The 26,748-nt window shown below is 35.2% G+C and overlaps 3 protein-coding genes across 5 annotated transcripts; 1 reads left to right on the forward strand and 2 right to left on the reverse strand.

The window, feature by feature from the left end:
* The first annotated feature begins 8,335 nt into the window (after positions 1-8,335).
* LOC140841044 (mitogen-activated protein kinase kinase kinase YODA-like) lies at positions 8,336-14,571 on the forward strand. 2 transcript variants are annotated; one of them, XM_073208207.1, is made up of 12 exons: positions 8,336-8,573; positions 9,512-10,073; positions 10,211-10,945; positions 11,169-11,256; positions 11,424-11,486; positions 11,806-11,966; positions 12,060-12,135; positions 12,462-12,521; positions 12,631-12,738; positions 12,962-13,198; positions 13,414-13,502; positions 13,623-14,571. In XM_073208207.1, exons 2-12 carry the CDS (start codon positions 9,517-9,519, stop codon positions 14,125-14,127), a joined length of 2,679 nt encoding a protein of 892 aa, XP_073064308.1. In that variant the 5' UTR covers positions 8,336-8,573; positions 9,512-9,516; the 3' UTR covers positions 14,128-14,571. The 2 variants fall into 2 exon arrangements, with proteins under 2 accessions (XP_073064308.1, XP_073064309.1); XM_073208208.1 differs by lacking the exon at positions 8,336-8,573 and adding an exon at positions 9,155-9,298.
* Positions 14,572-14,792: 221 nt separating this feature from the next.
* Positions 14,793-18,889, reverse strand: LOC140841045 (short-chain dehydrogenase TIC 32, chloroplastic-like). Its single transcript, XM_073208209.1, has 8 exons — positions 18,610-18,889; positions 17,645-17,876; positions 17,034-17,113; positions 16,678-16,831; positions 16,414-16,492; positions 15,575-15,659; positions 15,225-15,271; positions 14,793-15,086 (listed from the first exon to the last, which is right to left on the reverse strand). Exons 1-8 carry the CDS (start codon positions 18,713-18,715, stop codon positions 14,916-14,918), a joined length of 954 nt encoding a protein of 317 aa, XP_073064310.1. The 5' UTR covers positions 18,716-18,889; the 3' UTR covers positions 14,793-14,915.
* Positions 18,890-19,876: 987 nt separating this feature from the next.
* LOC140841046 (U-box domain-containing protein 32-like) lies at positions 19,877-25,770 on the reverse strand. 2 transcript variants are annotated; one of them, XM_073208210.1, is made up of 9 exons: positions 25,371-25,770; positions 24,631-24,752; positions 24,279-24,400; positions 23,917-24,021; positions 23,154-23,421; positions 22,848-22,997; positions 21,971-22,498; positions 20,678-21,433; positions 19,877-20,230 (listed from the first exon to the last, which is right to left on the reverse strand). In XM_073208210.1, exons 1-9 carry the CDS (start codon positions 25,540-25,542, stop codon positions 20,048-20,050), a joined length of 2,406 nt encoding a protein of 801 aa, XP_073064311.1. In that variant the 5' UTR covers positions 25,543-25,770; the 3' UTR covers positions 19,877-20,047. The 2 variants fall into 2 exon arrangements, with proteins under 2 accessions (XP_073064311.1, XP_073064312.1); XM_073208211.1 differs by lacking the exons at positions 24,631-24,752; positions 25,371-25,770 and having other exon boundaries at positions 23,917-24,028.
* Between the last annotated feature and the right edge of the window lie 978 nt (positions 25,771-26,748).

The raw sequence follows: 26,748 nt of genomic DNA on the forward strand, positions 1-26,748 counted from the left end.
TTTGATCAGATTCTCTCTTTTATTTTTTTCCCAAAATCTCAATTTAAATATAATAATATTTATAAAACTATATTTTTCAGAGAAAAAAAACTTCTCATTAAAGATTTTTTTCTATCTAAATAAAAATATATTTTAAATTTTTATATAACTGTTATTGTTTTTACAAATATATGTCACAGTGGAGAACTTGAAATAATCGAATGTAGATAAAAATAGATGAACTGGCAATCACCTATTACAAAGGAAAAGGTATAGCAAATAAGTTGGAGGGATTTAGTTTGCACAAAAAATTTGTGACATTATCTTACGAGTCAATTTTGTGTGAGACGGATCTCTTCTTTAGGTTATTCGTGAAAAATATTACTTTTTATGTAAAAAAATATTACTTATTGTTGTAAATATGAACATGGTTGACTCGAATATGTGAACCCGTCTCAAACTATATCTACTATTTATTATATTTAAAAATTCTTATTTCAAAATTTATCATTTTCGATAATTAAGGTTAGAATGATAAACATAATACATGTATGTCAAGTTAAGCATTTCTATTGTTGGATTTCTAGAGTGCTAATACAACAATGTTCATTAAACACCAAATAACCCCTCAAACTAAAAAAAACACACGCATACACCCCCATAACGGGAGAGGTATGGATGTTCGATCATGTGATTTCGCGAGGCAACACACTTTCATGGAATCCCGACAGAATCCTCTTGCCGAACAATCAAATCCCACGTCATATAATCAGAATCTGATGTCACCTGACCCGTGAAACTGCACAACTTGCCATGCGTACGTGCAGAGACTTAATGCTGCAGCAACTGCCATAGGTACTGCTTGAAACAGAGTCCATACATATTTATACAATTTTTTGCATGAAGGCTGCAGCGTTTATGTGAGTTTCATACATTTATTGATTTGAATTGTGATGCGGGAAATATAATGACTAACCAAATCAAGGGATTCAGGTAGTCCTTCAAATTATGATCAGATTGGTTATTTGAATGGTCTTTTGATCCTATGTGTCAGCTAACAAAATGGAAATCCAATTAATGATCTTCTCGGGGCTGTCACTTGTTTCACGAACGAACTTTAGATGCGTTGGGGATTACCCGACGAAAACTCTCCGAGGCTCAAGTCAACCATCACCTTAAAATATGTTAAAAAAGAAAGAGTTTTTATATACTGTTATCGAAATGTGATACTCATCGAATCGGATTGTGTTGTTTATGTGAGTCTATGGTTAAAGATTTTAATCTTATCATTTATGTAATGAATTCTTGTTCAACAAGTGTTTGTTGATTAACTTCAAAGGAAAAAAATGTGTTTGTTGATTAATATTGAGTGATTGGATCACATGAGGTCAAAAGCTTCTAGATCTTTCTTGTTATGTGCGATTGTTTACCTTATCAGTATCCGTGAAGACCCGGCTGCCGTTTTAGATCACCAAACTCTGTAATGTCTTCTTCTGGAGTCTCGTCACCTTCTTGATAAATGCCCTGTTGTCCAATTTAGCATGGGGAGGCTCCTCGATTTCTCGGCTAGAACATTTCTCCTATTATGAGCAAGCTTCACCAGTCGGCTCTGTGGATCAATCAGTCCATACAGTTGGGGATCAAGGTTTGGTTCTGGAAATTTGACAACAAATGGAAGGACCCAACTCAGATCAAGGTGTGCAAAAAGAAGTTGGTCATAATGACAGTGTTATCTGAACTGATTGGTGAAGGTATTTCAATTGGCTTTATGAAGGAGTCTGTCCCCTGCACATACCAATGTAATAGAAATCATAGAAAAAGATGATTTTAGTGAACTGATAAAGTTTTGAGAATGGTTTTTACATGGAGAAGGAGAGAACATCTTCAGAAGCATCGCACATTCTCGCTCAATTCAAGCAAAGATTTCCATTTTAACAACGCAGATGAAGAATTTTCGGATAAATCCACTATTGACTGAATGGTGGATTCCTTATATATATAGGTTGAAAACTTGAAACTTGTTGTTCAAAATGGTATGCCTGTGCAGCTTTTGCTGGTTAACAAGTTACATAGTTCAAGATTTTTCCTTTTTATTCCATATTTTAGATAGTTCATATCATAAAATGTTTAACCATTAGATGTCAATTTATTAGTTTGCACAATCAAAACAAGCCCTTTTGTGGTGCCAGTTCGCAGTAGCCTCGGTTTAGAGTGTAGATAGGAACATTCTTGTGGAAGTGTTTCAAGAAACTGGCCTAATAAGCTGACTAACAAACTTAAGCTGTCCCATGTTTCTACCCTGAATGTTGTTTTTGCAGCACATTGGCTTTATGATCTATGTTAAAATATGTTTATTCGCGATCTGGTGCATTTTATCCACTCAATCCTCTCTACTGGCATTTGAAAGCCATCATTCAGATTGGTTTTTGGAATGATGTTAGAAACGCTGTTGCTCATATTCATATAAGTTTTTCAAGAATCTTGATTCTTGAGTAAGGTCAACACTTAATTTTGTGGAGCAGGCACTCATTTTCTCTTTGAATGCTTACATGGTAGTCAGACTGCAACCATTCAATACACCAAGTTGCCACTCGGGGTCAATTCAGCAAGAGCAAAGAGGATGCAATCAGACAAAAGAAGAATTTTTTTTTGAAACTTCATGTAAAATTTTTCTAAAATGAAACTTCTGTTCCCTCTCAGGAAATCCCCCATCCCATCTTGCCCTCTCTCCCCAGTTACTAGCCTAGCTTCTGATCGCCACGGACTGATGTAACAGTTAAAACTCTACGTTGGATCGAGATAAAAAATCATAGATATATGATCCAGATGACACACAACAAATTATTGGATAGAATTTACTATTGTACATAATTTGGTTGTTGCACAAGATGCCTGCAGAATATCTATCAATCTGCAAATATTGTGTGCAGTGTCAGCTGAATTTATTCTTGTCTTCCTCTTGAAATCTGTCACACTCCATATTCATTCACAAATCTTAAACAGACCAAACAAAAAGCCAAATAGTAAATGTTGGGTTGTAAAACAATTGTTAAAGTATTTCAGAAGATTGGTCCACTGTCAGGTTTTTAATGGAGGATCCTATTGTTATGTTGCAATCAGCATAGTGTGCCAAATTTGCCATTCTTGGATCAACATCTAATGCATACACCTTGTTCAAATTTTTTTTAAAACAAAAACAAGCTTCTGATTCTCAGTTCGATTCAAGATTCCGGGCGTGAGAATCTTTGCGTCGAATATGTTTTTTTTTTCTTACAATACTGGGGTAGGGTGAGGGATTTCTTTTTTGTTTTCACGCAAGTTCAAACCATGGCTATCTTAAAAGAGAAATGTTTGTCATTTTATCCAAGTGCTGATGATAACTCAAGTGAAAATCATTCTGTATAAGCAACATTTTCCAGTTTCTTGTTGGATTTTAGGATAAATTTATTGAATTTGGCTGAAAATTTTAAGTAGTCACTTTCGAATTCGATCATAGTCTATTTTTAATGTTTAAACATTTACCAGAGATGAATTAAATAAAAACCTAATAGAATATATTTTATGAAATCCATTTCTTTTTTTTTTTTATGAACGATGAAATTTCTAATGAATTAGTATCACAATTCACAGGTTTCACATTTCCACTTACTTATTAATCACGTTCATATTGTAGATTAATGTCATGGGGAGATGTACCAAATAAAAAGTGCCAAAAGGACATTTCCACGAAAAAAATAAAATTTCACATCAACTCACGTTTTATGAGGTTTTTTTTTAAAAAATAAAAATATATTTCTCTAAATAAATTCATTCTCCCTCTCATGGATTTTAGCTATCATATTATTACATCTGCCAAATAGTTCCCCACGATTAAATTATAAATGTTTTTATAATATGCAACTTTTTCAAGAAATAAAAAGTTATATTTTTGCTTGTAAAAAAAATTAATTTTATTTAGTCAGTCCTCCTTGTGCGACACATAGCTTATATGCATAGTTCAAAAATAAATATTTGTTAAGAAACTTTTTTAAATAAAATTTATATATTTATGAGACGAGTCGACCTGGTTTATATTTGGAGTAAAAAATAATAATTTTGACATAAAAAATAATATATTTTTATGAGTTGGATCAGGTAAGAGATCTATCTTACAAAACTGATTCGTGAGATAATTTCGTAAGAGTTTTTGTGATAAATATTATAGTTTAGTAGGAGCTATTAGAGGCAGATTCTTGCTTTACTACATGGTTTAAATTTTGAGTTTTTTGTTTTTGTTTTTTGGTCAGATTTTGGTTGTGAGTGATCAATGATCCTATCCATGGATGGATACAGTGGAATGTTTATGTTTTTGTTGGATTTTGGAAGATTTTTCTTGAATTTGATGGCATTTATTACAGACACTTTCGAATTCGATTATCTGACAAAATTTTAAATCGCTAATGAATCGTAATTCCATATCATAATATGATGGAACAAAATATCTATTATTCGGAAAGATTATTTTTACTCAATATATAAAAGAACGTATAATGACAACATTAAAAAATAACTATATATATGTGTGTGTCTATAGGGATGTCAATGGGTCTGGGTTTTACCCAGACCCGCAATGGACCCGCATGTATGGGGTGGGTTTGGACATACTAAATGGGTAATGGGTGGGTCTCGGGTCCAATTTTTCAGACCCGTCCGGATATGGGACGGGTCATGGGTTCTATAATACCCGCTTCATACCCGTCCCATATATATATATAATATATATATATATATATATATATATATAAATATATTCTAGGGTTTTAGTTTTATTAATTTTCATTTTTTTAGTTGATCACCTCAACTATAACGATCTTAGCTATTCTTATGTCAACTGTTGCATTTGAATATGTTTTTAACAATAATGGAAGAATAGTTGGTCCTCATCTTATTAGACTTAAATATTGCCCACTTAATGATTTTATATTGATCTGTTTAAATTATGTTATGACTTATTTTTGGAGATCTCAAGATTTTTTTGGAGAGCTAGTAACTCTTTTTTATATGTAATTTTTTATGTCGTGAAGATACTTTGTTTGTTATTATTAAATGTGGTTGAAAACATGAATTAATTTTCCACAATTTTGTATTTAGAGGTTTGTCTGTTTCAGAATTTAGTCATGTGAGAAGAAATATTACTTTTTTATTTTTAAAAAATGCGGGTCTCATGGGTCTCACGGGTCTACCCGGCTCCGTTTCGTATTTGAAATGGGGTGGGTCCGAAGAATATTTAACCGGGATGGGGTGGGTAATGAGTCAAAGTTTTTTTCATAAGGAGGGTTTTGAGTTTAGCCAAACCCGCCCCATACATATATATAGATAGATTTATCCATACAACCCATGAGCAGAGTAATTAAGGTCATCTATAATCCGTTACGTTATTTTAGGACAACACTGACTTCAAAATATTGTAAAACTCATATTCAAACCATAATTTATAAACTCTACACTAAAAGAATATTATCATAATATTCTTTATTATTTTATTTACAAAAAATAATTTATTCCACATATATGAAAGCTACGATTTTGGATCGTTGAATGCAAAAATGAATATGGTGACATTTGAACTTCCCGATCATAATCTTTAACATCTGCCTTGATGTCGAAACATGTTCACATATGTTTGTGGAAATAACAAGCCAATAATGCTCGAAACCAAACGTACAATAATAAGTAATTTTTTAGATATTAGAAGTAATACTTTTTTATGAAATGAGAATTTTGTGTTTTTTTATACGTTTTTTGTTATTTGTTATTGATGGATGAACACAATTCAGAAACATATGATCATTGTGAAGACATAATGCAAATCTGTCATATGTGAAATTTAAATTCTAAAATGTGTAACACTACATATAGTGGTTAACAATAAAACAGATGATTAATAATAAAACAGAGAAACAAATATAAAACATTCAAACGTGAGAGTCAAATAAATTAAATATCCAGGAAATTGACAAATCCAAATAGAAATGAATCTATACATACATATAGAGAGCTCTCACCAGTGCCCAAAATGCAAGCCTCAATTTTGTTCCCTAAAACCGTAAGATTCTCTACCTTGAAAATCCAACATGAATTGAGGAAATTCCATCTATACCACTCATCATATGACAGAGTTGAGTGGATAAAAGTACTATCTATGTGAGTAGCATGAACAAAACTCGGACTCATTCATGTCCCTAAAAAGTTTCTGACATTTCAAATCCCAAACAAGAATGGAAAAACAAGATATTAGACGGCCCAAAGTCAAACTGGTTAGCAATTTTTGTAATATGAAATCCTATCTTCATAATTTCGAGATGAAATCCCAAAATTCCAGATGCTTGACGTTTAGGTGATCGAAATGTCATAACTCGGATTTGTGTATTTTTTTATAGTTTGCGATATGCTACTTTCAAAACCAAACTGGTTTGTTGTTTCTCTTATTTTTTGAAAGGGTCTCTCAGTTTCTCTAAGTGAAATTATATCATCGAGATTATGTTTATATCAACAAGATTGCATTTGTTTGATTGCTTAGATTAATCAAAAAAGTGTTTCAGTTCGATTATATTGTATTAGGAAGATGTTTTAATTTTGATTAATTATGTACATTATTTGTCGTGATCCTCTCCATGGATTAAAAACAAAAACAAAAACTTGTGTGAGACTGTCTCACGGGTCGTATTTTGTGAGACAGGTCTCTTATTTGGGTCATCCATGAAAAATTATTACTTTTTATGCTAAGAGTATTGCTTTTTATCGTGAACATCGGTAGGATTGACCGTGTCTCACAGATAAAGATTTGCGAGATCGTCTAATAAGAGATCTACTCTTTAAAAAATTATTTATCAGAGTATCATCTCTCAACCGGATGAAATCCCTAGCATTCATGTTTCAATACTTGCCATGTATGAAATCAAGAGAAAAAAAAATCAATCAATCCTTATCAAGATATGAATTGGATATGAAGGTTATGAAACAAGTCTCTACTCGAACCCAAGTTGTACTCCTGATCAAACATTTGGATCAAGTGGAGTAATGATCCAAAAATTTTGAATGAAAATGATATATTTTATCCAATAATTTATTTTATTTAGCCCCAAACAATAAGCATATATTGGTATAATAACTGTAACGGATCCACACATTTATTTAGGTATTCATAAAACTTCCCAATTTAATAATATCGCTATTATGTGACTTCACCAAGTCCATATTTATTGACAATATTTTCCATTAAATTATTATTCTAATTATGTCACACCAACATTTAATTCTTCACGTAATTAAACATATATTTATGTACCTTAAAAGAGCCGCAAACACTTCACTTTTATATCCCAAGTACTGATTATTCAAAATTAAAATTGAAAAACCCAATAATAAATAATAATAATAAATTGTGCAAATAACATCTCAAAGGTGACCAAACTGAAGGAAAATATTGCGTTTGATCATACATCCTCAGACTTCTACAGTGTAAAAATTTAATTTCATCGTTATCATTAATTATAGTATTTTTCTATAATCGATAATATTCGTTTATATAATTAGATGAGATAATAAATTGTTTGATTTTCATATATTGCTAGTGAATATAATTATTATAAAAGGGCTACATTGATAAAACTAATAATCCTTGCTGATAAGAATAATTGAAATTTGATAATTGAGTTCCTCTATAGTTTGAAATATTTGAAATGATTATTAATATCAACAATAAATTTAATATAACGATAAACAATCGATCATACCAAGTATGAGTAGGTATCTTGTGAGACGGTCTCACGAATTTTTATCTGTGAGACAGGTCAACCTTACCGATATTAACAATAAAAAATAATACTTTTTTGCATAAAAAATAATACTTTTTCATTGATGACCCAAATAAGATATACGTCTCACAAAATACGACCCCTGAAACCGTCTCACACAAGTTTTTGCCACAACATATTTACATTTTATCAGGGGCTCTATTAATTTTACAAAAATAATTTTGAATAAGTAATCTTTAACGAACAAACATGAAAAAAAAACATTTTGTTTCATTACTGTATATATAATTTGGATATGTTTCATTATATTATATATATTATATGAGTGTCACTTTATTGTTAAACACAGCGATTTATGATAGTATCGCATTAAATTTCATATGTATATATTTGGGGCAATCTATGTGTTCAGTGAATAGTATTGCATTAAATTTCATTTATAATTTTTATTCCACCAAATTTGCATTAAGTTTAGTGTCCGTTTATATTTGAGGAAAAATAATAATTACAATAATGGAAGTATTAAATATGATAATTAGAATACATTTCACTCAGACAACTCCGTATTCCTTTTCGTTTGTTCTCTCTCTTCGGTAAAACTCTAACGTCGTTCTCTCTCTACGCGATCTCTTCAGAATTCCTTAGTTCACACTAAGAAAAGCCCACTTGAACCCAACGCGGCGTAGTTTTCGAGCTTTCGGGCGTACGGATTTGTGAAATCGGACGCCCGAATTCGGTAGGAAACGTGGAATGAGTGGGATTTTTGGTTGTGTGATGTGAAGAAGCTGAGAAGTTTCGGTATGTTTTTGTGACATTGTTTTATTTTGTTTACTTTGATTGATTGGAGTTAATGAGTTGCAGTTGTTGGTGAAATTTTGTGATGTATGCTTAGATCTGTAGGTAAAGGCTTGGTTTTTGTTTTTGCGGTAGAGATTGGATTTTGTTGGTGTACTTGATTACTGTGAGATCAGTGGTGTTTGCTGATTAAGTTGTGGGAGGGAAAAATGGGAAATGCTTGATAATTTTGGGTGTTGTGGTTTGGAAGTGGGGTGAAAGACTCTTATCCTCCTTGTGTTTTGCCTAAGTTTACTGCTTCTCCTGGTTAGTTGAAGCTTCTTAAATGACACAATTCATGAGTTCAAAATTTGATCTTGTATGTATAATGGGGGTGGAAAAGGCTGAGGAAGCTTGTAGAGATGCCCGCTTTGATGACGGATTTTAACCAAGGGGTAGAAAAGGAACAAAGAAAATGGTTGTTGGAGTATGATTAGATAATTTTATCACGTGGATTTCTTTTCTTTACTTTTCTGTTTTTTCCAAGAATAACCGCAAACCAACTTTTGATCCTGTCAACTTTAACGGTCGATAAGTAAATGCAGGAGGTGCAGCTGTTGTTCGTCATATACGCTGATCAGGTGTAAATTATGACTTTTATCATACTCGAATTTACATAATTACTGAGAGTCAGACGGGTGAAGCATGGTTGCGTGGGTGATGTTGAAAGGAACTTAATGTATTGACAGGTCCATTTCTTAGGTGCTTTAAATTAAATATGGCGTTTTTTAAATATCAAAATCATTTCTTTAATGGCTGATAAAATATCTAATGACACAATAAGTTGAAGAAAGTCCTTTGAGTACTACTTGGAAGGATACTCATAAACGGAATACTCTCTAGTGCTGCCACAAATTTGTACTGAGACCATAGCTTCATGTTTTGTGTATCTTATTTTTCAGGAAATATGCCTTCATGGTGGGGAAAGTCTTGGTCAAAAGAAGAAAAAAAGAAAAAATCCAAAGAAAGTTTTATTGACACGTTGCATAAGAAGTTTAAGAGTCCGGACAGCAAACCTTCCGGTAGATTAGAAGGATCTAGAAAACGCTCCAATGACATAGTTTCAGAGAGAGGGTCTCAATCACAGGCCGTGTCAAGATCTCCGTCACCTTCTAAACATGTTGCACGATGTCAAAGTTTTGCAGAAAGGCCTCAAGCCCAACCACTTCCACTGCCAGGCATGCGCCTGCGTACTGCAAATGTCCATCACACCGATTCTGGAATACGCGAATCAGCAAAACCAAAACTAGAAAGAGTCTCAAAATCGTCATTGTTTCCTCCTCTCCCAAGGCCAACATGCATTTGGCAAAAGCCAGACCCTGCAGATATGGATGGCGAAGTCATAGTTCATTCAATCTCTAGCGAATGTTCCGTCGAAAGTGATGATCCAGCTGATTCTCACCAACGAAGTCCTCTGGCAACTGACTATGATGTTGGCAGTAGAACTGCTGCAGGCAGTCCGAGGTGAGTGGAGTTCTAAAATCATTTAAGGAAGTACACCAAACTATTTATTTTCATTTAGTTCTGTTTAAGCTATGTGAAAAGGTTTTTTATTAGTCTTACTAATGTGAGGCCTTGTTTTCTTGTATTCCTCGGTGAAGTTCTTTTGTTAGAGATCAGCCCTCTGTTACACCAGCAATCTCAAGGGAGTCACCTGTTACAGTGAACCTCTCTGCTAAAAAGACTGTCTCATCAGCCCCTAAAAGACGACCTTTGAGTGGTCGAGTACCAAATTTACAGATCCCGCGGTATGGTGCCTTTTTCAGTGCTCCAGATAGCTCAATGTCTAGTCCTTCGAGAAGTCCAATCAGAATTTCTGGTTATGAGCAAGTTACTGGCTCTGCTTTTCCTGCCGGAAAGCTTTTTCCAGAACACCTGTTGCTCGGATCTGGTCAATGCTCAAGTCCTGGGTCAGGCCAGACTTCTGGGCATAATTCAATGGGAGGAGATATGTCAGGGCAGTTATTCTGGCAGCCCAGCAGAGGAAGCCCAGAATATTCCTCTAACCCTAGTCCTAGAATGGCAAGTCCTGGCCCTAGTTCCAGAATTCACAGTGGTGCTGTGACACCAATTCATCCTAGAGCTGGAGGGGGACACTACGAATCAATGAGTAACTGGCCTGACGATTCAAGACAACAGAGTCACCGCCTGCCTCTTCCCCCCATAACAATTTCCAATTCTTCACCCTTCTCGCAGCCGAATTCTGCTGTGGCCTCACCTTCAGTACCACGCAGTCCTGGAAGAGCAGAGAACCTTGCAAGCCCCGGTTCGCGTTGGAAGAGAGGAAAATTGCTTGGTCGAGGCACATTTGGACATGTTTACGTTGGTTTTAACAGGTTCAAAAATTTAAGAAGTGAATTGTTTATTTCCTTAATAACTAATTTGTTTCCATATATCTGCTCCGTATTCATTTGTTGACGGGGAAGCTTTCAAGTGCATATTATTACGGCATCTATAATCCACATCTTTTTTATATTCAAACAACTGCTATATATGCACTTTTTGGAGTGTTCATTTTTAAAGTAGTTTCCTGAATTTTTGAGTGACATTTGATTTTAGTGAGACCGGAGAGATGTGCGCCATGAAGGAGGTCACTTTATTTGCTGATGATGCAAAATCAAAGGAAAGTGCAAAGCAGTTGGGACAAGTAATTTTTTTTTTTTTTTTTTGCTTATTGAATTCCTGGATATTCTTACTTTTTACAAGATATTCAAAGCTAATTGTTTACTGGATACTGTATTAACTGCAGATCATTGTTCTTAGTTTTGTATTACATCAGTGTTAAATTCTAACCAATAATTTATGTTTCCTCAGGAGATTGTGTTGTTGAGTCGCTTAAAGCATCCTAATATTGTGCAGTATTATGGATCTGAAACGGTCAGTTGCATTCCAGCAACTTTACTTATTCTTGTGCATAGTCATGTGAACTTTCTAGATATCCATTGATATACTTTTGTCAACCAAATGCGTTTCTCTTTCTTTCGTTTATAATCTAACAATTGATACTAATAGCATTTTCATATATCTCAACGAGGTCATAAATTTGTGGAGACGTTATTTCTAAACAATAATTTTATAGTAAATAGTTTTGCACTGGTATGTAACACGTAATTAATTGAATAGCTTTCTCCTAAAATTGTACATGGCATCCTTTTTCCTGATCTTCCGCTGATTCTCGATTTTTATATGTGATCAGGTGGGTGATAGATTATATATATATTTGGAATATGTGTCTGGTGGTTCTATCCATAAGATTCTACAAGAATATGGGATATTAGGAGAATCAGCCATTCGAAGTTATACTCAACAAATTTTGTCAGGGCTGGCATACTTACATGCTAAAAACACGGTGCATCGGTATATCTGATTGCCTTTGCCTTCTTGGTTTGGATTATTTATTCACTTGGATTAATTATTAATGAAGCACTGGATGCTGCATATATATAACAGGGATATTAAAGGGGCCAACATACTTGTGGACCCAAATGGCCGTGTTAAGTTGGCAGATTTTGGCATGGCAAAGCATGTAAGCCTGTGTTTGAATTGCAAAGAACTTCATGCAACGGAAATCAACATATGAGTTGATTTAGTGAATTGGCAGCATGATAGAACATTGGCAAATCAAGATTTTGTGAAACTAATTTGTCGCTTTATATGTTGGCTTATTATGACAATTGTTGTGCACGGCCCACATGGACCCCTAATTTAAACTAGTTTTAATATTTAAGCCATGACTCATTTGACTGATCTATCCGGTTGACGAATGTGCCTCTGGTAGTTTAAGTTTGATCTCATTAATAATTATGTGGCCTAAATGGTTCTGAGTTGTTACCTTCATTTGTGGTTTTACAGATTACAGGGCAAACCTGCCCCTTATCATTTAAAGGTAGCCCTTATTGGATGGCACCCGAGGTTGGTATCCCCCCACCCCCCAAAAAAAATAAAAATAAATAATCCTGTAAAAATATTTCAATGATTCGCGTTATGCTAACCACATAGTTATATCTCTTCGTTCTCTTAGGTTATAAGAAATTCAAATGGCTGTAACCTTGCTGTTGATATATGGAGCCTTGGATGCACTGTTTTGGAAATGGCTACGTCAAAACCACCTTGGAGCCAGTATGAAGGGGTGTGTGTGATTTGGACTATGAGATTTCTGGAACTAATTCATTCTTTTGCAGTTTTTTCTCCTTCTCATTATTCTTTTTTAACTTGTGCCTTGTGTACCTTTTGTGTATCCAATTGAAGGTGATCTAATAGAACTTATCAATTGCTGCATGCGTACAATCAACTATGAGTAAAATATCGATGACAATCTTTGTGTCTGATGCTCACTGCATTTTGTCTTAAAGGTTGCTGCCATGTTCAAAATCGGGAACAGTAAAGAGCTTCCACCGATTCCAGATCATCTATCAGATGATGGAAAGGATTTTGTGAGAAAATGTTTGCAACGCAATCCCCAGAATCGCCTTACAGCTGCTCAACTGTTGGAGCACCCTTTTGTAAAAAGTGCTGTTCCTTTGGAAAAACAGATATTGGGTTATGCATCTTCTGATAATTCTCCAATGTCAAAAGCTGCCAAATCCATGGTACTTGCTATTTTCTGAAATTCACGCTTGAACCTTCTGTGTGGACCCTTTCTGGAGTTGGAACATTTATTTGTCTCACACTTGGTCTGTGACATACCGAACTACTGATACATTAAGTTCTATAATTCGTAATATCTATATATTATCGACATTTTTCTTGCAATCTGGTAGCCGCCCTTTATCACTGATAATGTGCTCTATGAAATAATTTGTAGGGCATTGGTAATACGAGAAATCTACAGCCGGATCCTGAGAAACTTGCTATCCACTCATCTAGGGTGTCAAAATCTAATTTTAATCCAAGGTGGTCCTCTAAATTTTAAAGATGCAATACATTAAAAAATGGATGTAATTATGATACATAAATACCTTTGATAATTTGCTTTATTCTTGTCCTGTGATTCTAAATTGTTCATGCTTGCAGTGATGTTTACATTCCAAGGAACATATCATGCCCAGTCTCTCCAATAGGTAGTCCTCTTCTACATCCTAGATCTCCTAAGCACCCGAGTGGGAGGATGTCTCCGTCGCCCATATCTAGCCCCCTCACTACATCTGGCTCGTCCACGCCTCTAACAGGTGGGATGGGTGCAATACCGTATAATCAACCCATGTTACTTCCTGGTGGATTTTCCATTGTACCAAAGCGGCCACCAAGTTCCTGTTCTAATACCCTCTCTTACTGGGATCCGGACATTCTTAAAGGAGTGCATTCTGGCTCTCATGCTTTTTGGGGACTGGCATCCTGCCACAACAATGCTCTTGGAAGGAAATTCGGTAGAGTCGCTCATGCAGAGCTTTATGACCGACAATCTATCTTGGCTGATCGTGTGGCTCAGCAACTCCTGAGGGATCCTGCACAGTTGAATCCATCTGTTGATTTGAATCCCTCGTCTCCATTTCCATCCCACCACATGACTGGTTTATGACTTCCTTTATCACAGAGGTCATCAAGTCAACTTGATAAACTTGTCCTGTTCAACAGGATTGCATCTCAGCAGATATTGACATGCTGGAGCAAGATTTTTCAGGCACTGTCGACTCTCGTTTGATGGCTTTCAGATGCCATGCCTTTTACGAAGTGGCAGGCAATATCCATTTTCTTAATACCCAGAGAACCTGCAAATCTAGAGCTGCATTTTACCAACAGTTTCAATGGACACATCGGCTTTGTACAGAGTTGAGTGCCCCTAAATTTGACTTGGTATCTGCCTGACCTCAAGTCCAAATGAAAAGGCCAAGTCTCCCTGGGGATAATATGTCCATTGATCGATTGTATAGGTGATTCTTCCCATAAATTATTTGGCCTTAAGTATGTATATTTACATTATTGGTTAACGGAGGATAGAGACGGGAAAACAAGTAGATGTAGATCTTACTAGATGCAACAGATGTACAGAAATTGGAGAAGATAAATTGGTATTCACTCTCGTTTTTTTCAGTAAACGTAATTCTTGCAACATCTCTCTAAGCGATCAACATGTATTTCGGCAGTTATCTAGTATGGGATTGGCCGATTGGGAGGGGAGAATTTTTTAAACCATGCTAATGATCCTATTCTCTTATTGTGGTATCTAGATCTATTCGAAATATATGAAATCAAGAGTTTGAACCTAGAGAATTGAGAAACAAATTTTACAGGACAATTAATGTGAACTGGTGGAAAATCCTAGAGTACAGAATAGTTCAGAGCTCAATCAGTTGAATGAAATTTTGGCTATGCCTTGGATGGGTCTATCGCACTACTCGTGAAATCCCACAATTTTTTGGCCAGTTCATGATCCTTTGCTTGCAAGCTTGTCTCGGCTAACGCACAATCCGAGTAATACTTCCCACTCACACCCTTAACATCTGGATGCAATGCCACATAGCAGGTTGTTGCTGCTCCCTGCATTACACGCCACATGAAAACATCAAATACACAACAAATAAAATTTCATAATCGGATGGTATTTAGCTAGACATAGCACTGTCTTTTGTATTTATTAACTGAATCGATCCTCAAATTAAGCATGAGAACTGTTACCTGCTGAACATTTTTCATCACATGCTTAACAAGAACAGCGACAAGGCCTGGATTACTCCAAAGGTAGAGAAATTGTTTAGATATAAGATAAGTAAGGCGTGTATCACAACTACCCATGTATAAGTGATCTAAACCTTGCAGGGTTCCCAAATTATAGGTAGTATTGTTGTACAAAGTACACGAGAATGAAGGTAAGCAGTAAGAACACATGGTCCATGGACACAGGAAATTGTGGCGTGGTTACCATAGCCATCACATAAATTTGAACCTATATCCTTAATACAGTTTTCAATTTCAAACGTGTGAATGACAGGGAGTAAGAAACCATCAAACAAGAAGAGATCTGTTACCATTAACAAATCCAAAATGACGAAACAAGTTGGTGGCAATTGCTCCTGGATGAAGTGAGTTGGCTGTTATCTCGACGTTCTCTTCCTTCAATGAAATCACTCAGTTTCTTACAAAATATTATAGCTAACATAATGACCAACATTACAATCACACTCAATACAAAAGCGTAAATTGTTTTAATACAAGCATGCAACCCTCTCCAACATGTTAGCTTTTACATAAAGTGGTTGGTAATATCTGTCTTCTCAGACTCATATAGGCAAATGGGCTGTAAATACCCTGAAAGGTTCATTTTCCTAGCCAGATTTCATAATCAAACCAGTTGAAAGTATAAGTTCAGCTTCAAGTCAATGTATTTAAACCTCAGAACATCGATCGAAAATTTTATCACAAACTGTAATCTAACAAGTTGATAGGAGAACCCAATTTCAGCTCTAGAGGCGGAAGAGCCTCCCAATTTATTGTCCGCTCTGTAATTTCTTGTGGACAATCTGCTCCATTTATAAGTAGTTAGTACATGCACCTTAATTTAGCCTATAATGTGAACATAGTTCACGTTGTTGACAGTAGCCCAATGATAATCTTTTCTTAGGCCCCAATTTCGTTGCATTGATTCTCAATAGAAGTACCAATATTGAGTCATAAGCCAAGCGGACAACCCAAGTCCAGAAGAATGGCCTTCTAGGTGGGGAATCTTCTCAAACTTATTAACCACTTCACAATTTATTGTGGAGTCAATGTTGCATCATAACAGCGTGGGTAAGATTTCTCTCTGACTGCATGAGAAAGTCATTAACATAGAAAGTAGCAAACTGACATTTCTTAATATGTATTTTACCTTCAAACGCCTTGCTAGTTCATTAGCATGTAGCACATTAGCAAGTTTAGATTGTCCGTATGCAGATAAGCGGTTATACCTGCACGTGCAAAAAAATTAGTATGTAGCAGAAAAGAAATAACTTAATCAATAAAACTTGCAACATAAACTGGGAAACAATGTAGCTTTTGTGTGAATCTCTTCCCATTAATGGTTGATGATAACATTATTTTAACTTCCCTACTCGATAAGGTTAGTGGACGGTCTCTGGTAAAATGGCTTCACCTTGATTGATCAGTAATTTTATCAAAGCAGATCCCTTCAGGATATGAAAACTTGTGTCGCCGGGATGAGACATTGACAATCCTTCCTTCTCGACTACTTTCGCTAGCTGTTCTCTTCATGGTTTCCAACATCAAATCTGTCAGTAGGAAATGTCCTGTGGGAAGAGAATGCATGAGTAACAGGATGAAGTAAGACTAGAAAATTCTTAACTAGGAAAACTGAAATCATCCACCTGCCTACTATCCAAATTAAAATGGTTGTTCCACTTTCCCCATGCAAGAGTAAAAACAACTTAAGTCATAAATATCTTTCCAGTACATTTTACATTTTATGTTGAAGATGAATGCAGATCTCACCCACGTGATTTGTTGCAAACTGCAGCTCTATGTTGTCTTTCGAAAGCGTGAAAGGTGTTGCCATAACTCCAGCATTATTACTAGAGGAGAGCCAAATATCTAATCAGAGAAAGTAATACTTGCCATAGTTTGGGCACGGAAACTGCCTAAATATTTTTCAAAAAAGCGACAAATTAAAAGTTGAGTAACGCATATCAATACTTATTAGCAGCACCAAGCATATACTTCTGCATTTATTGAGAGAAGTGGTACCGAGGATTTAGTATGATAACTAAAGAAGATGCGAGAAGAAATAACAAGAAATATAAGTGGCAACAAGGACTCTTGTTTATTTTCAGATTAAAACCTCATTAAATGCAATCATTAAAACATGGTCCAACTAAATCTAGATCAACAAAGTTAAATACCAACAAGTGAAATGTGTTGTCTTGTATATTAATAAAAAATACTCTGATATTGCCGATGGTTTGTGGCCCATTTGGCACAGAGATTCTAAGTTTGGGACGAGGTCGGGTTCGAGACCCAATTGTAAAAATCTCCACCCCGACTCAGGAAAACAAGATAGTCCAATGTAAAAAAGTTTTGTATCAGTTGTGATTCACATCTCTTACATGAGTATATTTAGCGGTAGGTTCAAGGAATTGAACTTTGACGCAAACTTTCTGATCGATGCAATTGAACTGAGATCTAACTCCATAGCATCAACTCTTGCATCGGGAACTTGTTTAACAATTTCTTGTTTGACCTCATTTCCAGTACAGAGATTTCTGACAGCCATTATGACATGGACACCACGCAGTGCAAGAACCCTTGATGTTTCTGCTCCAATACCACTTGAAGCTCCTATAATTATAATGATATTAGTTTCTTATAGCATGAAATACAGGAAAAAGTGGTCAACTATTGAATGTACTCGTATAATTTCTTTTCCTGAATAAGTTGTACGAACACATGGATGCCTTCATATCCTCCGTGACACAAAAGAGATCGACTAAAATGTTTTGTAATTTACCAAATGTCAGTCATGTGCCTAATTCATGAATCTTGAGTCCGATCCACATTCTATATTTACAAAAAGGGTTACATATCCAACCTGAAATAGGACTGGAATAATCTTTCGGAACTGCTACTTACATTATCTGAATGATAACACAAGAAAGTTCATTCATTGCTTCTACATTCTTTTCAACAAACTATATGTTCTCCGTAAACGCTTTTGCCGTGAGTTACACATTACAATTCTTGAAGTGAATTTACAGCATTGTAAAGTTAATTCACGATACTACTTGCTCTCTCCACCTAGTAATGTAACAATTGTAGTAAAGACAAGTAAACTATCGCATTCCCAAGAAAACCTCGAAATTCCCAGAGAAAAACACACTGGAGACCAATCGTAAAACAGCAAAGAACTCAACTTTCTCAACAGTGAACTAATGATTGACAAAAAATATCCCAGAATGGCAAACTAAAACTTTGATCATCAACGCAAAATAGCATAACCATGAGAAATAGAAATCAACCCCCCACCCCCCCAATCCAAAGTACGCACAACACTGAAAAGGAAGCAGAAAAGAACCTGTAACAACGGCGGTGAGACCCGACCCATCTATCCCTTCAGTAACTTGCTCCGCCGTGGAGGTAGCCGAGAATCCAGACGCCCCTTTTCTGCTAAACAACCACATCTTTCTCCGTTGATCATCAAATTACTGCATAAAGAACCTTCAACTCAAGGTGAAGTTACTGCTACACTTGGTTGTAGGTGTGTAAAATGGCCGGATTCACTTTTATCTAGTTCAAATTTTCTGCGACCGATGCTGATCCATTCCATAGATTCCCAATTTGGTATTAATTTTTAAATATTTATTATGTATAATAATATTATATGGTAACAAAAAAAGTATTTGTATAATAAAATAAAAAAATAAAGATTAAATGAATCTATCTATAGTTTTAAAAAATAATTAAAGTTTAGTATTGTAATAATTAACAATTCCTCATGAATCTACAAAATTATGTTGTAATAAAAAAAACTCACTGTCTTGACATCAATATCTCATATTTGACAATAAATTTAAGGCGACGAAAACTTGTGTGAGAGTATCTCACGAGTCGTATTTTGTGAGACAAATATCTTATTTAGGTCATCCATGAAAAAATATTACTTTTTATGCTAAGAGTGTTACTTTTTATTGTAAGTATTAGTAGAGTTGACCAGTCTCACATATAAAGATTCGTGAGACCGTCTCACAAGAGAATTACTCATTTAAGGTTCTCGATCGAAATGTAACAAACATCTCCTCTCATTCAGGTGGAAAAAACATTAACAAATAGTATATCATATTTTTTAAATAAAATATTCATGCTTTTTTATTCATTATTTATTTATATTTTTCGTACAAGTATTTTGTTTCAAAAACAAAAATGAAACCTTGCTAATTATTGTTGATGCTTAATCCAGATTAGGCGTAAGCTCACTTGAGATTAGGTGTTGCTTGAACGAATTTTTTACACACTAACGAAGAATATTAATATTTCTTGAAAATGTGACAGTGGTTGTATGATATAAACATTCTGTTTCTGTAAATGTTATGCATATTTTTAATTCTTCGAAAACATACATGTTCATCAAAACACCAAAATATCATGTTTGAGATAAAATATCCAATTATATCAACTCGTCCACCGAACATAAATTACCACAAATCTTCGAGAGTTATGAATTCTTGTTGATACCTATGGATGAGCCCGTTAAGATCAGACTCAAATCATATTTTGGACTAATGACTCATCTCGAAACAAGGTAGAATGTCCATCACAAGCCCATGTATTCTGCTATAGGTAGCAGATCAAATCACAAGACTCCTTTACACACCCAAAGAATACAAGGGTTGATATACATTTGAAATAACATTCGTTGGTTTGAACAGCACATGATAGATAGTAAATAACACGAAATGGGTTTTCTTCTTCCATTTTTTGACACACAATATTTATACATTTTGGTACAAAATGAGTTAGGTGTGTTGCTGCCACTCCTGAATAGCATAATAAAGAGCATAGTTGGGAAGAAGGTCACAGTTCTCGAGCTTTAGATTTGTCATTGGTGAAGTCTTATGTCCACTACCAAACCACCCTTTAATCGCGTCGGCTTCGTATGTGAAACCATCTGCTGCTATACATGGATCGTTCATAACTTCCTGCGGATTCAAAGAAAATGAAACAAAAAAAAAAGAGTCTCAGTCGAGGGAAGGCAACATCTCTACAAGGTTGCTGCCAAAGTTACATCTCTGCTCCCATGTATGAGTATATAATTAACGAGCGCCTGGCGCTATAGGAAGTTCTAATCACTATGCCACAGTAGTGGTCACATGGGACAGTATACAAGATTGGAACTCTCAATGATTCCTCTCTCAAAAATATTGTATCAAAAATTATATTTGATGATTAACTGAGTAAAATAAATCTTTAAAACTAGGTAGCAGATCATGTATTGTGTTTTTTCCCATAAGCCGTAAATGGGATAATGAAGGTGCTTCCCAACAATAGAATATACAGTTTCCCCAAACTCCCGAGTGTTTCAAAAATAGTTTGTTAAATGCATAAAAGTTCATGAAAAACGTGCAAATTTAAGGTGAGAAATGCACCTGAAGGATAGGACATACAAAATGAGAGGGTACTTTTTGCTGACTCCTGGATTTCGAGCTTGTAGAAGTAGACATTGACTGTGACTGGTGGCACAAGTCCTTCAACGGTTCAAGGACAAGCCATATTTCAGATGAAAGATCGGGTCGATCCAAGTTATTTGCCTCACAGCACCTCAAAGCCAAATCAGCCAACTTCTTAGCTTGCTCGAGTGGCCATTCTCCAGCTGACAGGTCTAAAACAGCATTCAAGTTTCCTCTTTCCGAGGCACATTTCACATCCTGAACTACAGTACTAGCTGGTCTTGCAGTTAAGAGTCGTAAGAGAATGATCCCAAAGGAGAAGACATCAGCTTCAGAGGTACAAACTCCATTTTCAAGAATTTCAGGGTCCGTATAAGCTTTAATTTCGGGATCATTGTTACAGGTAAAAGGATTCTCGTTCTGAGACATCAAATTATAAATTCCGAGGTCACTTATTTTGCAAACAAAATTGGGATCGAGAAGAATTTTGGAGGGTTTCAAGTTTCCATGAACATTACAACTATGATTGGCACGCAAGAAGACAAGGACGCTGCATATCTCAATGGCAATTCTTATTCGGGTTTGCCATAAAAGAGCGTGAATTTTGGCTGGAGTGGAGAGGACATCTTCGAGGCTACCATTCTCAATGTACTCGTACACGAGTGACCTGGATTCAGGACAGGCACCAATAAGCGAAACTAGATTTGGGTGCCTCACCCTGCTTAAAACTTCCACCTGCGGTAAGAGAAGGGTTTAGTTCCACATATAAGAGACATCAAGTATATACTTCACTTCTGATTACGAAAAATAAGCTTTTATAATCCATACAAGAGTGCATTCGAGTCTTGGATTCACTTCCTTGGCTGCCTTTCCCACTTCGAAAAATGAAATCAAACATTACCTTCTGGTCTTTTCATCCTCAAAAAGTAATTTCCTCTTTCTAAAATACTCTAAAACTATATTATATTCAAATCCAGTACAGTATTTGAAGTTTTGAAATACCCCACACACCATTAAAAATATATAATCAAACATATTCTCACATGATATGACATGTACAGGAAAGAATACAAAACAAAATACACAATCATATTCTCCAAGATATTTTCCAAACAAAATATTCTTAGCCAAAAAAGAAATTCAAACATAACCCAAGTATTTCTGTATTAAAAATCAAGCTAAACAAAAGTATTTGAACTAAAACATACACTTCAGTAAATCATTTTTACTACATGTGGCCGACAATGGTGTCAAGATTTATGTAAGAGCTACCTCGTACTTGAATTCTGAATCACTTTGAGAACCAGAAGAAGGCAACATCTTTATAGCTACTTTAGAATGGAAAAGCACTCCCTTGAAAACGCTCCCACTTCGTCTCTCCCCAATTCTATGACAGGGATTAAAATCTTGGGTGGCTTCTATGATATCCGAGAAAGAGACTCCAAAAAACTGCATACTTGATATTCCCACAGGACCATCATTTGCCAAAGTCATAAGTTTATTAACTTTTCTGATAGCAGAATCAAACTCTATCCGCAGTTTATCCCGAGTCCCCTTAAATGTTATCATGAGATTCACTGCTTGAATAATCTTGTCCTCTAACTCTTTCTCTGAGCAACGGGCTTTGCTTAGTTCATTTTCTAATTCAGGTATATGATCCCTAATCAGCCGAAGTTCTTTCAGAGATTGAGCTTGGCGATTTTTCATTATTTGGATTTCTTGACTCTGAGTAGTTGATACCTCCTCAATCTCTTGTCTTCGGTTCATCTCTTCCTTGTATCGACTTTCTGCTGCTACTGCCTGAAAAAGGGTGCGATGAGTTGCATCATTTGATTCAAGAAATTACAAAGGAGCAACTTTCTCACTTGTTTCCGGTTCGAAACAAGTCGAGAATGTATATATGCATTTATATGGATATGTGAGAGCTGAAGATGGCATATATTCGTTCGAGCCAACTAAAATTTATGAGGACCAACGAATGAGCTTTTCAGATGCTCCACTACTCTTTATTAACAGAAAGATACACTTGGTGATTCTTATTGTTTAGTGGACAACATGTTATGAATAGGCTACAGTAATAGTGATATAAAATATAACTGACAACATAGGAGAAAGGATCGAAGAGGACAATCTAATAATGTATTTTTACCTTATGCAGAGCATCAAAGGCATCTTCTTCAGCCCTCCACCGATTCAATGATTCTTCGAATAATTTCTGGTTCCAGATCTTGACATCTTTCAGAGTATGCTCCAGTCTATCTTGAATGTCGCTAGTTTCATTTTGATGGCAGATGAGATCCTGGAATGAATGATTTTCTATTAAATCGACGTACTGAACAAATTTTTGAAAAATTATCATTTTATGCCTTTTGCAGGCGCAAGTTTATACATTCAGGACTCAGAAGTTCAGCAAAGGTGTACTAAATGATTCTCCATGAGAGGAAATGAAACGTACCAAAGAGTTGCTAGATGATGAACATGGTAAGTTCTCTTGAAGCTTCACTTTTTCAAATAAAGGTGAGCTACTTCCACTTTCTGCTGTAGTAGTTGAATCCAAAGGGCTAACCAACTCTTCTATCAACCTTGTTGAGTGCTCGAAACACACATTGTCAGCATTGACATTCATGTTTTCCACATGATCATGTGTTAATGTTGATCCACCACCGTTTAAGGGAAAAGACAAGGTTCTAACAGGAGTCAACCAAGAGCCACTGCCCACAGGCCTAATCAAGAAAAGGAAACACCATTTTGTCAGTAAACTACAATATCATCAACTCCCAAAAGCAGCAACAGCTTCTTCTGTGCTAAAATGCATCCAGACTATTGAACTTTCACAAAGTCATCACATCATGTCTGGGCCCAAGGGCCTACAGGCCCATGCAAGTATGAATTCACAAATGGACTGTACATCAACTAAGTTGTACCCCTCCTTACTTTGCGGCAATGATTGCATAAGTTGCTAGAAGAACTCATTGCATTCTCTCATACACATCGACACCCTCCCCGCAATCTGATGTCCAACAGGATATTACAATAATATCACGCCTAGCCCATGGTCATGCAAGCAAGACTTCACACAGTAAATTCCACTAGCATCTAATCCATATCCGTCCTCCTTACGGAAATAAGTTGATAAAGGAGTCATATGTATAGTCGTATAACCCATCTAATCACGTCCGGCGATGGACATGGAAGAGGAATATTGCATATTAACAAACCTTGAATAAATGAGGTCTCCTTTGCAAATGAACCAAATATGACATGATAATGGTGCCTGCTGGCACACAATCATAGCTTTATTGGACTTGATCTCTGAAAATTTCCTGCAATCTAGATAATTCTGTATCAGTAACCAAAGGAACTCCTCGCACGGAACAGGCTTTAAGACTTTAATACTAAGAGTTCTATTAATTTTTATTGGCCATATAATGAAACTAAATCTCCTAATTACAGGAACAAAAAAGGTTTGCTGTATCGCAATTTTTTAACTCTGTCATTTCTACAAAAACCGGTCAGCTAAAACAATGTATCCGCAAATAAACGATGGTTCGGCAGCATAAAGTTTGGAAACAACTCATACTTTGTTAAGAATGTATCAGCTGCAGCTCCCATGACGAGATGACTTATTCTGTGCTGAGCGATAAGTTTTAGGATCCCTTTCTCAGTATTGTTCATTTCTATCAAAACTTTATCAGCCTGTATCTGCAGAAATACATGGTAGTTGACTTTCTTTGGAGATACATGAACGATAATAATTCATGTTTGATGTCTTAATAATAAGCAAAGACGTAAATTTCAACGATTTAAAGCGTATCAGTAAACAATTGCCGTTAATTATTTATCCATCTATAAGCATAATTAATAAGAAATGATAAAATCTGATTTCAGCAGTTAATATGCAAAGCAACAGGAAGAGTAAATAGTATAGCTACCCCCATCTGGAATAGGAATAGAAGGTACTGATTCAGAAGTTTTTGATCCTTTAGCCGGTCAGTTTCCTCATATGCATTAATAGCCAAATTTTTAAGTTTGCTCTCCGGCAGCTTTCCATTCACTGGAAACGTAGAGCATTCAAAAGCTTAAGTCAATTTCGATGAATAATTCAACTTTTCATGTTAGAAAATGCATTGACAAATGCCCCACACTAAATCAAAAATAACATTTGGACGAAACAGACATGTAACAGCCATAAATAAATATTTAGTAACACCAAAACAATTTGCACAAAAACCAGTTCATTACCATCATCCTTTATATCACTTATACGCAAATAAACAGGTGCGAACTGCGGACATTTTACAGAACATCGACCGAGAGATGAACAAACAAAGAACAAATAACGACAAAACAAATTCAAAATACATTATGTTATGAACCAATTCAACTTGTCAAAATAGATTTCAAGCAAATAATTTACCAAACAAAATAAAAGGACTTCCCTATACCCATCAAGAAGAGAACCAAAAACCTTAATATATCGACACAACCACGAGTGGAAGAAACTAATAGCTCGGAAAGTGAAAAGTACACCAATCCACAACCAATTCTTTCCCAAGCCAACAGCTTTGAGTTTAGAATCCAAAACCCACCAATCAATTCAACACAAATTCAAACACATCTGCAAAATCATCCACCCACAAGAAAAAAAAAACATGTTTTGAATTGAGCTTACAAAGTGAGACCAAAATCGTGGGATGGTGAACATGCAAGAGGCATATCTTCCTCCCCTCAAAACTCGTCACCGCCCACTCCAGCAAAGACTTTCCCTGCTTGACATTTCTTCCCACAGCAACGTACACCGTAGGATTACAATCAAAGGATTCTCCTTCACGACCCACCATCATCCCAATTCCAAAATCGCTCAGTAGTTGATGAGTTTGAATAAAGAATATTGAAATTTTATCAGGTAAGAGAAGTTAAAAATAAAGTCTTGGTCAGTGAGAAAATTAGCCCTGTAGGCTGTAGGTGTCTGACCAACTCTTCTTCTTGAATTTTTGCGAAAAAGGACTACTTGAACATTACGTGCTAGTTGGTTTGTGATCAATGGGTCAACCAGGTTGATGAAAAATAAATTCCAAATACCAGAGAAATTGGCTTTTTGTTCATGTTTTACCATAAGCAGCCTATTTTTTCAGTCGTTTTCCCCTTTACTTTTCTTCTGGCTTTTCTACACGATATATGAGATAAGGTATTAAGGTTGTTTGTGATAATTTTTACAACAATTGAGCTTCGTATTTATTAATATAGAATTTAAATTCAGTATTTTATTTTGGTTGAAATAAAAAAAACGCGGTTTTTGATTCTTTTTCCCCATTTTCGGTTTGAATTTACGATTTTTTTTCTTTGTTTAGACTAAAGTATGAAGACCTCTACATTAACATATTACTAAATGGTAAGAACTTTCATATACACTCAAACGAAAATGAATAGGTCTCTCGAAACAGTCTCACGAATCTTTATCGACTACAAAAAAAACGGATGACTTAACGACGGTTTTATGATAGGGTCACGAATCTTGTGAGACAGTCTCACGAATCTCTTGTGAGATAAATCAACTCTACTTATATTCACAATAAAAAGTAATAATCTTAATATAAAAAGTAATACTTTTTTCACGGATGATCCAAATAAGATATATGTCTCACAAAATACGACCCGTGATACCGTCTCATATTTTATCATTTATAAATATAATATATTTTACTATATTATTAATAGAGATTAATAATATAGACACAAAATGGTGCATTCGTGGCGATTTTTTGTTTTTGTTTTCCCTTTTCTCATCTCTATTTGAGTATAGATCAAATTAATTCTAAAGAAACCCGTACAAACACGGAATGATGTGTCGATGAGCTACTTTTTATTATTATTTAGGGATTAATGTCATCAAAATTATTTTTATGTAAATATGATTTTTAAGTATATTAACTTACAAATATCTACTTGTGAATATTAGTAAATTTTAATTAATTAATATGTATTATAAAATAAATTACCATACCATCATCATTCTAAAACGTGTTTTATACAATTTTTACTTAATTTTA

This window comes from Primulina eburnea, chromosome 9 (assembly GCF_022965805.1).
Source record: "Primulina eburnea isolate SZY01 chromosome 9, ASM2296580v1, whole genome shotgun sequence".
Lineage (NCBI taxonomy): Eukaryota > Viridiplantae > Streptophyta > Magnoliopsida > Lamiales > Gesneriaceae > Primulina > Primulina eburnea.

Coding starts and splice junctions, on each gene's coding strand:
- LOC140841046 (XM_073208210.1), bottom strand. CDS start 25,542: ATGATGGTGGGTCGTGAAGGAGAATCCTTTGATTGTAATCCTACGGTG. Junction 22,998..23,153: donor CATCATCTAGCAACTCTTTG/GTACGTTTCATT, acceptor CATTCATTCCAG/GATCTCATCTGCCATCAAAA. Junction 22,499..22,847: donor CCTTTGATGCTCTGCATAAG/GTAAAAATACAT, acceptor ACCCTTTTTCAG/GCAGTAGCAGCAGAAAGTCG.
- LOC140841045 (XM_073208209.1), bottom strand. CDS start 18,715: ATGTGGTTGTTTAGCAGAAAAGGGGCGTCTGGATTCTCGGCTACCTCC. Junction 17,114..17,644: donor CTACCGCTAAATATACTCAT/GTAAGAGATGTG, acceptor GCTCTCCTCTAG/TAATAATGCTGGAGTTATGG. Junction 15,660..16,413: donor AACTAGCAAGGCGTTTGAAG/GTAAAATACATA, acceptor ATTTCATTGAAG/GAAGAGAACGTCGAGATAAC.
- LOC140841044 (XM_073208207.1), top strand. CDS start 9,517: ATGCCTTCATGGTGGGGAAAGTCTTGGTCAAAAGAAGAAAAAAAGAAA. Junction 10,946..11,168: donor GTTTACGTTGGTTTTAACAG/GTTCAAAAATTT, acceptor ATTTGATTTTAG/TGAGACCGGAGAGATGTGCG. Junction 11,487..11,805: donor AGTATTATGGATCTGAAACG/GTCAGTTGCATT, acceptor ATATGTGATCAG/GTGGGTGATAGATTATATAT.